At 45.8% G+C, this 14,192-nt stretch overlaps 1 protein-coding gene across 21 annotated transcripts in view; it reads right to left on the reverse strand.

Moving 5' to 3' along the window:
• Carmil1 (capping protein regulator and myosin 1 linker 1) overlaps positions 1–14,192 on the reverse strand; it is a 293,644-nt gene that overhangs the window by 157,048 nt on the left and 122,404 nt on the right. For all 21 annotated transcript variants that reach the window (XM_042278284.2, XM_076573044.1, XM_076573046.1 and 18 more), the window contains 2 exons: positions 12,075–12,134; positions 2,831–2,952 (listed from right to left, as the gene is read on the reverse strand). In XM_042278284.2, coding sequence (XP_042134218.2) covers positions 2,831–2,952; positions 12,075–12,134 — 182 coding nt within the window. The remainder of the gene's footprint in view (positions 1–2,830; positions 2,953–12,074; positions 12,135–14,192) is intronic.

Below are 14,192 nucleotides of genomic sequence, written 5' to 3' on the forward strand. Positions count from 1 at the left end.
CTGTTTTAGGGTGGTGGGGGTTCGAGACAGTGTTTCCCTGTGTAGCTTTGGAGCCTTCCTGGAACCTTCGGTCTTTTTTTTTTTTAAGATTTTTCTTTCAATTTTTATTAAAAGCCCAACTTTACTTCTGACTAGTCCTGAAATTCTATTCGGTATCAAAGGAACCAATGCTGAGCTTGCCTGATTCGAGATCTCTAAAAGATTAAGGAAACTCCTCACTGCTGAGGGTGACAGGGTAGAGCTGTCCGTCTGTCCCTTCACAATACATTAAGGGGAAGGCTCAGATATTGGGAACTCAGGTTTTCTCCACATGGTCAGTCTTCTGATGTAGATGGGGTAGCAGGAGCCCCACTGTTACTGATGTGGCAGCCAGCAGGAAGTGCAGAAACCATACCAAAAAAAAAAAAAAACCCAGGCACAATCAGAGCTGGAAATCGGCTGAATGTGACAGCCTGGAACGGGGATAGAACAATCCCAGTGATGATCTATCGGAGCCAACCGTAACAGAAGGACACCTCCAGGTAGTGATCACGGCAGCAGTCTTTTGGACAATCATCACAGCAACACTGCCACGGCCACTAGACACTGTTTCAGACTTCCAGACATGACAATCCTGTGGCACCCTTCCTTGTACTTGCCACCCTGCCACTTCTGTGGAAGAAAGGAGCCACACCTGTTGAGAACTCTTTTGGCAGGTTTAGGTCTCCCTCTTTCTTCCAGGATTGATAGCTCTTCCCTAATTGGTCCTATTCTTGCCTAATTTGCATAAGCCACACCCACATATACGTGAGAGGGAGTATTGGGGGGGGGGTCAAAGACTCTGAAGTGGTTCTCAACCTTCCTAATGCTGCAACCCTTTAATACAGTTCCTCATATTTCCTTGCTCCTTTGAAACTTTAATTTTGCGACTGTTATGAATCACAATGTAAATGTCTGATATGAAGGACATCTGATATTTCCCACAGGTTGAGAAGCATGGACACAACTCCCTGCCAGAAAGCAAGGCTGTCCGTGCCCTCAAGACCTGCTGGAGACAGACTCCCTGTCCCTGGGCTACCACTGCTCTGGCCTGGCAGACCTGCGGCTGCAGTCTGGGTGACTGCTTCCTACCTCAACCTCTCTGTCTTGGCTACAGCAGAGTGACTGATTCCTGACTCAACCTCCAAGATTCAACCTGTGGTTGCAGGCAGGAAGTTGTTTCTGCTGGGCACCTACTGCTTCAGGCCCTCTGAGACCTGCTGCTCCTGCCCCACCCCTCCCCCAGCCTGGGAGAGCTCTAACTCTCCTAACATTTTCCTCAAGTTCTTGGTTTGTATCCTGTTGCAAAGCAAGAATTCAGATCTCTCCCTGTTGCACTGAGGTGACACTCCTGCATGGCGACTGCTTTTCCTGTGTGGTTCCACTGTTAATCTTTCGTTAATAAAAAAAGTCCTGCTTTGTCATGCTTCACTGTCTGCTCACTTCCTTCATGGACGGGGCAAGGTAGGAAGAACCTGGCCGGAAGGTAAGGGTGACCAGAAACCACTCCAGAGGAAGTGTCCCTTCTGAGTGTCTCCCCACGGCCGCTGTGACTGACCTCACCCTCACCTCCCAGCCTACCCTGCAGGCATGTGCTTCTGCGAACATGCACATTGGGACCGGACATCAGCAGCGCTTTCCTTAAAAAACACTCGAGACTTGAAATACTGCAGGCAGGCAGCAGGGCACAACCCCAGCTTCCCTTCCCCTGTACCACCATGAGGCCGGGCACACACTGTAATCTCAGCAACCAGCCATGCTGAGAATGCTCACTTAGCATGTCTGTGATGGGAACAAGGAGAACCTAGCAGAGCCACGCAGGTCCGCTCAGCATAAAGCAAGAGAAACAGTCCCTAATCCCGATGCCCCCTTTAGCCCTTTGCTATGAAGGCACAAAGATTCCTTTTCCTAAGGCTGGCCTTCCTTCCTTCCTTCATGTTCCAGAAAGGGCAAGCGTCCCCACTCACCACCAGGAAAGAGCCACCACAAATCAGCACACACAGGCACGAGGCTTTAGCCTCCCTGGCACCCCTCAGCATGCTCACTGGGCAATGGGAAGGGGTTTCCCACAACCCCTGGAACACATCCTCCTGTCAGGAAGGTATCTTAGCCCAGAGTTCCCCGACAGAAGCCTCTGTCTACATCATAAACCTCAGTCGATCCACCCTCCATTCCAACACCCCACCCCCAATGTGGACTGTTAGCGAAACCACTATCCTAAACCAGACATGGTGACTCATGCCTATAATCCCATCACCTGGGGGCCGCTGCTGAAGAAAGTCCTGGACCAGCCTTGGGCTATGTGGTAAAACTGTTTGTTCCCCACCCCCTTCCTGTCCTCCCTGACCCAGAAAAAAGGAAGGAAGAAGAAAAGGAAGAGATGTTGTAAGAAAAGGAAGATGAGGTAGTAAAGGAGGAAAAGGAGGAGGTGGGGGGTGGAGGGGTAGTGGTGGAGGAGGGGAGGGGTGGAGGTTAGTGACGGAGGAGGTGATAGAGGATATGGTTGTGGTAGTTGGGGTGAGAGTAGTGAAGAGGTAGTGGTGGTGGTGGAGGTGATGGTGATGCTGGTGGTGGTGGTGCTGGTGGTGGTGGTGGTGGTGGTGCTGGTGGTGGTGGTGGTGCTGGTGGTGGTGGTGGTGCTGGTGGTGGTGCTGGTGGTGGTGGTGGTGGTGGTGGTGGTGGTGGTGGTGGTGGTGGTCGTCGTCTAGAGGGCTGAGAAAAGAAGAGGCAAAGGGACAAAGCCAAGAGGAAAACATTTTCACATGTGTGAGTCTGATGAAGAACAAGGTCTTTGCTCTTCCGCAGGACTTACAGTGGGGAGAGGCCTGGAAATATCCTCCGCAAGCAGGTGCCTATGTGAGCCAGCACGTCACTCACGTCCTCAGCTGATGCCATCTTCATGGACAGGCTACACTTCTCAGTTTCTACGACCATCTGCAAGAACAAGTGGCACACTTACCGAGGGGCCATGTCTTCCCTCTTTAATACCATTATAAAGTGAGGTCTGTAAGGAGCATATGTACGGGTGGGGTGTAACCTGGTACAGCAACAATGTAAGTCACCACGGAGGGCTCTCAGAAACTAACACCATAACCACCGGGGGACACAGCTGTATCACTCTTGAGAATACACCCAAAAGATACTAGATCAACATACCATATACTTGCACATCCATGTTTATTGCTGGGATAGTCACAACAGCCAGGAAATAGAATCAGCCTAGGTATCTGTGGTAGTTACTTTGAATTATCAGTCTGACACAGCCTCAGATGACTGGGAAGAACGTCTTAGTAAGGGTCTGTGTGGGTCAGATTGGGCTGTGAGGAAGTCTCTGGTGGATGTCTGATGTGAAAAGAGGAAGTCTACCATGAGTGGTTCCATTCCCTAGGCAGGAATTCCTAAACAATATTAGAATAAAGAAACAGAGCCGAGTATAATTAAGCAAGAATCCATTTCTTTATTCTCTGCTCCTGACTAAGGATGTGATCAGGAAACTGAATCAGGATCCCAGAGTCCAAACTGATATGAATAGAGCTCTCTGGTGATGTGACCACATCCCACACATTCCAGTCTGATCCAATCCTGAGAAACATCTGCCTAAGCTTGTGGTAGCTCTGCTCTTGGATATGACCTCATCGATTTGGTGTTTCTTATTCTTTCTTTTGAAAGTGTGTTTTTAAGATAAGAAATCTTATAAAATACTTAAATAAAAGTTAGTCATCTTTTTCACTAGGAGCAAAGGGAAATTCAAGTTATTGTTAAAAGGCCAACCTGTCTAAGCAGAGAGAGACCTGCAAGAGAAAACACTGGAATAGCAAGGTAACAAAATCTTCTGCTAGGCTTAATGTCCAAGAGTGGGCTGGAGACCCCAGAAAGAACTGAGATGTATTCCTCACCTAGTCCCAAAAGTAAGTCAAAATCCATCTGAAAAGAGGCTGAGCCACAAAACAAGCAACTTGCTGATGACGGGAATGTTTCATAAGAAATAGTCACTGGTCACTTTCCTAAAAGATGGCATTATCTTAATCCTCAAAGTCAGTGGTTCTCAACCTGGAAATTGTGACCCCCAAAGGGTCAATATCAATATTAATATTAACTTCAAATATCAGTTATCCTGCATATCAAATATTTATATCATGATTCATAACAGTAGCAAAATTACAGTTATGAAGTAGCAAAGAAATATTTTTATGGCTGGGGGGTCACCACAACACGAGGAACTGTATTAAAGGGTCACAGCATTAAGAAGGTTGAGGACCACTGCTCTAAGTAGCCATGTACAATGAAATCCATTGGGACTATCACAGTATCTAATCCTCAGCATTTGTTCCTTCTTGTCACTTAAATATGTATGAAAAGGAAACAGAATTCCATGTGCAATTAGCCAGGGAGAGTAACAAAGCAATGCTCACAGTTTGTTTTAGATTTCCATAAAATTAGCCAATTTGAAAATAAGAATAATCTAAATCAATGTATTCTTGCTAAGGAGAAAAGGAATGGGAATGTGTTAAAATGCTGAGATCCAGTTAACAATCCTAGCAGTGTTACAAAAGCTCATTTACAGAAATTTCAGAGGGTTAGCTCTCAGTGTTACCTAGCAAGGGGGCGAATTTTAACTCTCAACATATTCTTTAAAAAAAAAAAAAAATGGTAACAGAAGCTCACCTGGTGGCTAACACCCATAATCCCAGCACATGGGAGGCTGAAGCAGGAGGATCACCATGAGCTTGAAGCCAGCCTGAGCTATACACTAAGTTTCAGGTCAAACTGAGCTACAATTATAAGGACACTGTCAAGAAAGAAATGGGGTAGGGGAGGTGGCAGGGGAAGAGAGGAAGAGAGGGAGGGAGGGAGGGAGGGAGGGAGGGAGGGAGGGAGGGAGGGAGGGAGGGAGGGAGGGAAGAAAAGAGGGACAGTGGGATTTTTCAGTACTTAAAGGCACCGGCCACCATGCTTAACAACCTGAGTTTGTTCTCCAGAACCCACATGGTGGGAGGAGGGAACCAGTTCCCAAAGGTTGTCCTCTGATTTCCACATGTACATGGTGGCAAGCACGCACACATGTGTATACACATAGGTGCGCGCGCACGAGCACACACACACACACACACACACACACACACACACACACACACAAAAGCCATAAAAAATATAAAATTAATAAGATCTTAAAAAAAAAAAATGACCCAAGCATGGTAGTGCATACCTGTAACCTCAACACTCTGAAGGCTGAAACGGAAAGATAAGTTCAAGGTCAGCTTGGCATAGACACAAGAAGACCAGGAGGAAACAAAGAATGGGAGAGAGGGAAGGAGGGAGGAGAGGGAAGCAGGGAGGAAGGAAATTACAGAATTCGCTAGGTGAAGTCCCACCCTGTCCTGTACACAGTGGTCCAGGAGACAAGTATGCTCCTGGACCACTGCAGAACAATGCAGCTGCCCCATGCGCAGGGAAGCTTTGTAGCTGGCTTCCTACCAGACTCCACTGTGTCAGGGAGGAGGCTAAGTCAGGATGCTGCTGCCCACATTGGGCTCCTTTGTGTGGTGGTATTGTGTTCCCCGAAATATTGTGCACCCTAATAAACTTATCTGGGGTCAGACACAGAACAGCCACAATATTAAACATAGAGGATAGGCAGTGGTAGCATACGCCCTTAATCCTAGCATTCCAGAGGCAGAAATCCATGTGTTCAGGGATACAGCCAAGCATAGTGACTCATGCCTTTAACAGCAGAAAACAAGCCTTTAATCCCAAGGAGTGATGGTAGAAAGCAGAAAGGTATATAAGGCGTGAGGACCAGAAACTAGAAGCATTTGGCCTGGTTAAGCATTCAGGCTTTTGAGCAGCAATTCAGCTGAGACGCATTCTGGATGAGGACTCAGAGGCTCCAGTCTGAGGAAGCAAGACCAGCTGAGGATCCGGCGAGGTGAGGTAGCTGTGGCTTGTTCTGGCTCTCTGATCTTCTAGTGTTCACCCCAATAACTGGCCTCAGGTTTGATTTTATTAATAAGAACTTTTAAGATTCATGCTATACCTTTGCTTCACATGCTGACAGTCCTTGCTAAAGCCAGCTTGTGTGGCAGCCATTGTGTGTCTAGGCTTGACACCCTGCCCCCAGCCCTCTGTGAAGGCCCTTTCCATTCCTCACTTCCAGGCAGTTCACAGTCTGGGTGCACACCAACGATTCATAATTAGCCTATTCTCATCCCACCTCATCTTCGCACATAATCATCTCTAATTACACAGGACTGAACAGGATGGCAGGGAGGAGAAAGGGCAACAGGTGGGGGAAGAAATGAGCCTTCAGATCCAACCTGACAGGAGGGGCTTACAAAGCCCGGCTGGTGATGGATGTCAACACCTCTGCATAACGTAAAGTCTGCAACAAAGCCACCAAGGTGGAGCCACCCAGCACATCAAGGCCTCAGCAAAAAGAGCTGTCTGTCACATGCTGGCTTCCTTCTGCTCCAGGCTGAGCAGAAACAGAATGTTCAAACACCTCACAGGGCAGAACTCGTCACCTCTACTCCCATTTAAAACAGTAACCCAGAAAGTGCTTGCCCAGTGTGCATAAGGTCCTAGGGCTGACCTCCAGGCCCTTGGTTAAAATCACCAGCGATGACAGGCCACCATCACTACTCCTGATCACCGAACCCAGCGCAAGCATCCTCTGGACTGGGTGAGCTACGTCCCCTACCTTTTTTCTCTTTTCCATCTTGAGACAGGGTCTCACTAAATTGATTGGGCTCAACTTGAGCTCACTCAGTAGTGCTGGCAGGTTTTGAATTTGCCATCCTCCTGCCTCAGCATCCAGTGGCTTGGACTACAGACCTAATCCACTGGGCCAAGATATAGGCAGCATTTTTTACTAAACCACAGTCGATAAACTTTTGTGGTGATTTTATTTCCTCTAACAGAAACGAGCAGAGGTTGGCTTACCTGTGTCACTCTATGACAGGGCAGCATTTTAGTTTTAATAATAACAACAACAACAATAGCAGGTCTTGGTCTGCAGATGAAAATCTAAAAATCCCATAGTACAGAGGTGTAAGACCATGAGCACCAAAGGTGTGCTGACAACATCAAGACTTGAAAATAAGATTTCAGCATCCCAGATTACCACAAAGGAAAGGAAAAGAGCAATAATTAAGACAAACTTCACTAATTCGGTAACATATTTACTCAGTCATTCACATACAGGCACTTTACCTGAATTGATAAACTACACATAAATGGTAAAAATAGCAACAGCAAAAGTTTAATAACCCCAGAATGTTAGCAAGAATTCACTATCAAGTTAGACTGTAGGGAATGGAGTTAAGACATCAGTTAAGACACTGGTTCTCGACCTCTGGGTCATGACCCCTTTGGGAGTCAAACAACCCTTCCAGAAGGGTCGCCTAAGACCATCGGAAAAAAATGAATATTTACATTATGATTCATAACAGTAGCAATTTATAGTTATGATGTAGCAATGAAGATAATTTTATGGCTGGGGGTCACATCAACATGAGGAACTGTATTAAAGGGTCGCAGCATCAGGAAGGTTAGACCCACTGGGTTAAGTGCACCGGCCGCTCTTCCACAGGACCCAGATTCAGTTTCCAGCACCCATTTCAAGCATCACCAGTAACTCCAACTTGAGGGATCTGATGCCCTCTTCTTGCCTCTAGCAGGCATCTGCATACAGGAGCATTCATATTCTCTCTCAAAAATAAAAACAAAATAAAATCTCTACTCAAAAAGGGGGGGGAGGGTTAGTGTGATTGCAACTGGCAGATGTCATTGTCCTCATGACTGCACAAACTAGAGACTCGAGGGGTGTGAGGCTCTCGAGTTCCTGATCCTCCCTTGGGGTTACATGGGCTACCGAGTCTCGATCTTCAGAACGCAGAGAACCAAAGTGTGTTGTTGATTTAAAACAAACCAACCACTCAGATTTATTCAATCCAAATTGCCCTAAATGTTGTGTATGTAGGCATACATGCAAAGGTTTGGGGGTGATGTGAAAGGAAGAGACCGGGCCGCTGAGTGGGCATCTGAGTGGGCATCTGTACTTCGTCCCGCACACACTGGAGGCCACTGTGAAACACAGCAGAGCTTGAGCAGCACTACAGAACTGGGGTGGAGTCTAGCCTGTAAGACCACAGAACCGTGGCCATCGGTACACTCTCATCTCCCAAGCCCCCCTCACTGGGGAGCACACATGGGAACTCTAAGAGCTTCCTATCAGGGGCTCCCTGTAGCTGGGAAGCTCTGTCACTGACGCTGAGCTGCCTACCCAGTGCTGCTAAGTGGTTGGCATACAGAGGTGATGAGACTACAGGTTATGGAATAGTCAACTCCTGCAGCCACAGGGGAAACTTCATCTTGCTGTACCAACATCTTGTTCATAATTAAATACCACAGCCCAATCATACTTTCAATATAAATTTGGCATTAACATCCGCTAATGCCCTCTGCTCCCATCCTGAATCATAAGCAGACATTCCTCAATAGAGACCAGCCAAGGGTGCTATCACCATCCATCACTCACGAGTGACGACTCACTCCTCTATATGTTTGGCCATTTGGGCAAACATATGTTGCCGTGATTTTTTTGTTGTTGTTGTTCAAAATCTTGTTTCTGGAGAATGATAAAATATTGCTCTCAGCTGAACTATGGAAAACTTCCAAGGATTTTTATATAATCTCAGCTGTCATAAATGACAGTTTTGACAGTTTCTTTTTAAAAGCATAACCAACAACCTAAACACACATATGCTTTTTAGAGATAAAACAATCAGTTATAGAAATAAAGATCAGAGAAGGAACCAACATAACAGAAAAGCAATTTAACCAGAAAACAAGTTTTTGAGATGAAAAATAAATGTCTAACAAAACTAGCACAAAGAGAACAAAAGATACCAAATTATCAATATCAGGAAAGATTTCTACAGATAACACAAGTGAATACCATGAGCCGGTTGGAGGATGGTGGCATTACCTGAAAGCATAGACAACCTCCAAATGTCTAAGTAAGAATTAATGCTAACACCATTCATATATGAAGAGAGAAAAAGAGGAGAGACTCCTTCCTACTTCATCCGGTAACACCACAACTATGTTAACATCTTGGAGGAAGAAAAGAGAAAAGGAAAATGACAAACCAGTATCTTTAACAGCAGTGCAAAACCTCCTTCCCAAAGTTTAACATATGGAATATATATATATATAATAACATGTGAAAGGACAATAGAAAAGATGATATTCTGAAAAAATGAAATGTAATTTAAAAGATAAAAGATATACATGTAGAAAATGATGGAAACGATAAAGAGGGTGTACCTATGAGGTGATATAACAAGATAAACAGACTATAAAATAAAAAATTAATTATATTTTTCAATATAATACACTATAAAAAGGTAATATGTTATGATTCATGGGGACTGTCCTAGGAATGAAAGACTCAATATAAATAAATAAATAAATAAATAAATAAATAAATAAATAAATAAATAAATAAAATTCTTCGTGGAAGGCAAGGGAAGAAATCATAATAAACTCATCAACTTCAGGAAATAAAGAAAAACACTGGACAAAATTCACCACCTGTCCTGATAAAAACTCAAGGAATAGAAAGGAATGGCCCTAATTGGTAAAACAATCATTTACAGAACAATCTACAGCAATGCCATCCTTGATGGGGGAAGAACATCTGGTCTGGCCGCTGCTGCTCAGCACTGTCCTGGAGGTGCTGGCTGGGGTGCCCCCAAGGTCTGAGACTTGGTTCTACCCTCCCTGGGAGCCAGGGGATTGGCTTGTTTCTGTTCCACAGACGTTGGCTGGAGCCAGGAAGCTCCTTGTCCACAAAGTTAATGAATGGAATAACAAAGGGGCATGGGCACCATAATATACTCCCCAGAGCTCAATGTCCCCCCAGAGTGACACGGAGAGAGTCATGGGTGCCTGCACACACACAAGAGAGGAACCATTGTGTCTGTGCGGTCTCCTGTTTCCAGGGGAAACGGTAAGTAAGCCCGCTCTTTCGTAGAGAAACATTCCATCTTTCTACAAGGTAGCTGACTGCAGAATAACTCTGGGAGACAGCCTAGGGAAAAAGAAGTCAGTGTACTGAGTTCTTAATACATCAGCAAGATGTGTGGGAGCACATACAACTCAGGAGCACCCTCCCCATGGGAGCAAGGCAAGAAAAAGGAAAGCTGTCCATAGTCACACAAATGATGAGAGCATCTCTACAGAAACAAAGAGATTGGGAAGAAATGCTGGCTCCACCAGGTGAGGACAGCAAGGTGAAGAGAAGGTAAGACCAAAATGCCAAAGTCAATTATTTGTATCCAGAATATTGTTTTTAAATTCAGAAGAGGAAACACACACACACACACACACACACACACACACACACACACACACACACACCTGTCAGGTGCTTAAATAAAAAAAAAAAATTAATTTGTACAAAGGGACCTTACCTATGTTCAGGGAGATATAAAAGAACCAGATCTCTAGCACACTGTTGATGGCAACCTAAAACAGTACTACCTGAGGGCAGACTGGCAGTACTCAATATACCTACCAGAGGGGCCTGCAGACGAAAGCATGTGTGTAGAGGGTAAGCAGTCCTGTGTGTGGAAAGAACACTGGAGAAGCCAGCAAAGTTCAAAACAAAGGAAGGTGTTGGCCAGTCTTCCACCCGAAATGCTGGGGATGTAGTTTACAGCCTGGTGATGTATCCCCCAGAACATTGTTTATCCCAGACTCTCCCCCCCTAAATCTTGAGCATTGTTCCTCAGTCCATAAACTCATCCTTATGAGATGTCACTTGTACTTGACAACACCCCAAGTAACTAAGTCTATGTTGTCTTCGGCCAGCCCAATCCTGACAGTAACTCTATGTTGTCTTCGGGCAGCCCAATCCTGACTCCCACCGGTGTATGTTGACCTCAGTCATTCTCCCTAGACCCTTATCTTGAGCACTGTTTCTGAGTCAACAAAACCCATCTTTAAACAGTTTCAATGTAAACATCTCTTAAGCTTTGTTGTACACACGAGACTAAAGGACTTGTCACCAGAAAACTTTTTTTTCCCAAATTATGCTGTGCTTAAATATAGCTCAAATAAAAGACCTGGTGCCAGGCTCTTGAAGTTTGGCCCAGCACCAGCTAAGTCAGGCTCAACTGAGTTTCATTCTTACCTCACCCAGATCGTTTCCCTACCGGCTGTGATGCCTGCAGGGACCCCCACATCTGTGTCCAAAGAAGCAGCTGTTCCTGATACAGTCGGAACTGGGAACAGCACACTCTCTAGCCCTGGCTGCAAGGGTGGACAAACTGACACATCTGTGAGGCAACACACCACTCGGCAACATGCAATAAATCCTCCTCAAAACAGTTAACTGAACGAGGAGGGCCATGATAAACTATGTGATTCCATCCACATGAAATGTTACCAAGTGTGACCACTCTACGGTGACAGAAAGCAGGTGCCTGTAGGAGACTGCAGATGGGGAGGGATGAATATAATCAGCTTCCTGGTTGTCCTAACACTTTCGTAGGTGTGCTTATGCCAAAAGTTACCGAATTTACACTTCACTGCAACAACTTACAGCTGAAATGAAACTATTTTTAATCAGCTTTAAAGCACCAAAAAGAAACCACTTATCACTTCCTTCCAAGAAAGACTTTCATAAAGCCAGGCCCATAGCTCATACCTGTGATCCCCATACTTCGGAGGCTGAGGCAGGAGGATGGCTGAGAACTTGAGGCCAGCCTTGCCTGGGGTGAGGGGTATTTTACACGGGACTTTATGAAAGTCACAAAGGTTTGGTGTTACTATCTGTCATACACAATATGTTCACAGCAGCAGCTGGCGAGGTTCTCTCAGTTCCCTCTCGTTTATCATTTTTCTTATCAGAAGGAGCTCCTGGCCCCTCTCACACAGCCTCTGCAGTCTCTCCTTCAGAAAACCCTACTCTTCTCTTGCTTTTCTGTTCTGTCTCAAGAAATCTTCACTTACGTGACCTCATAGTGATGGGTCCTAGAGCTCATACTTACTTGAGCTGGCTTGTGGCAGATGACTCCATGAATCTCCAGATAGCTGAAGGTTAACTCGAGCTGTAATGAGAGGGAAAGGGGAGGAAAAGACCTGTAATGAGGGCTTAAAAACATATCATTTGAGGTTCAAAACGTGCTATAATCAGAACTACCCGAGGCAAAGTAAGGTTTGTGCACCTCCTGAAGCCAGGCTACTGGATACCTCTGTCCACAGTAACAGAGCTGGGATTCACCATAACTCAAAAGAGGCATCACCCACCTCACAAACAGAAGGGAGGAAGCGGCACGCATACCTGACTTTCACATTACATGCAGGCTCAAACCAAATCAAGGACCTGCACTCTACTCCACTGTGTATACTGGCAAAAGCCTTCAGGAGACCGAGCCACCAAATGCACATTGTTTCCCCTTTCTCCGTCATGTTCCTTTGGAAAGGCTCAGTCCCCATGGCCTGGTCTTTCTTCTAAACCTTTACCTTCCTCCAGTCTCTCACTAAGTCACATTCTTCCTCAAAATCCATAAAATTCCTCTTTTAGATGGATTTGGAGGAACATAGTTTATGTTATTAATGGCATGTGCATTGTTAAAGCTACCCTTTCTCCAAGTATTCATATATTATTTCTTTTGTATTTTATTTATTCATTTTTTATTTTATGATGCTAGGCACCAAACCAACCCAGCGTGCACAAGCCAGACAAACACCCTACCACTCGGCTGCGTCTTTTCAACTAGGAAGCTCCCTCCATTTCTTTTCCTGCGGTCATCATCTCTCTCCATCTGCAACATTCTCCGGACTGTGGAGTACCTTCCCAGATCTATCTCTGGTCACTAACGTTTCTCCAGACTGTGGAGTACCTTCCCAGATCTATCTCTGGTCACTAACGTTTCTCCGGACTGTGGAGTACCTTCCCAGATCTATCTCTGGTCACTAACATTTCTCCAGACTGTGGAGTACCTTCCCAGATCTATCTCTGGTCATTAACGTTTCTCCGGACTGTGGAGTGCCTTCCCAGATCTATCTCTGGTCACTAATGTTTCTCCTAGCTGTTCAGTCTTTCATCTCACACCAAACAGTCACCAGATGTGAGTCCAGGAGACAGGGGGAGATGACAGGGTCGAGTGTGTGCCCCATCTCTTTTTTTTCTTAAAGAAAAAAAAGAGCATTTGAAGGCACCTGCTTTGCAGGTGAGCACAGGCGTGTTCTAGATTATGCTTCTTACTCCGCCTCTGTGTGGACCTTAGGGTGTCGATTTTCTCAATAACTCACTTCCGCTGGCCTCCACGATGTCACAGGCACTCCCCCTTGTATACTCACATCCGGTTGCTATGGAGAACACCTCTCGTTTAAAGTACCTAACATAAGTGCTACATAAAGAGCAGGCCAGGGACCCTCAACGGTCATCGCATCCAACAGACGCAGGGTGGGTGCGCAGCCCTGAACGCTGCGCTGGTGTGAGTCACCAGGTGGGACTCCGCCACCTGTCAATTTGTCTTGCTGATGCTGGACCACAATTAAGATGCTGGCATTGTGCCCAACAAGGGCTTGCACTGGGCTAGCAGAACCAGGGAAGCCTGTAGAGACTGCAGGTAGTCCTCAAAGGAAAACCTCCAGCTCAATGAGCCTACAAGAGGTGGAAAGGGACCAACATTCAATAACGGATGACGGGCTGAGCCTGGCTGAGTCAGAGCTTTGGGGTGTCATTAGACATGCCTAAGACAGGGCTTGGGGTGTGACTTAAATTGTCAAAATGCTTGCCTCACATGCATGAGGTACTGGGTTCAACCTCCAACACCACACAAACACCCTTCCCCCTGTTCACCTTCCCTCTCCCATTCTTTTTTAGGCTGGCTGGTACCCACTGTAAAGCCCAGGGGTACCTTGAATTCACAGTCATCCTCCTGTCTCCAACTCCCCAAAACACTGCAACTATAGGTGTGTGTCCCGCTGCCTAGCTAAGTCTTCATGAGTGTCCTGAGACACGACTCAATTGTGTGCCCATGTCTATACATTTGGGATATCTCACATATTTACCCAAATATTACCCTGAAGCCTTTTCTTTTTCTTTTCCAGATAGTATCTCTCATATTGCCCAGGTCGGCCTTCAATCTACTATGTAG

Source organism: Peromyscus maniculatus, chromosome 5, assembly GCF_049852395.1.
Source record: "Peromyscus maniculatus bairdii isolate BWxNUB_F1_BW_parent chromosome 5, HU_Pman_BW_mat_3.1, whole genome shotgun sequence".
In the NCBI taxonomy this organism is placed as follows: Eukaryota; Metazoa; Chordata; class Mammalia; order Rodentia; family Cricetidae; genus Peromyscus; species Peromyscus maniculatus.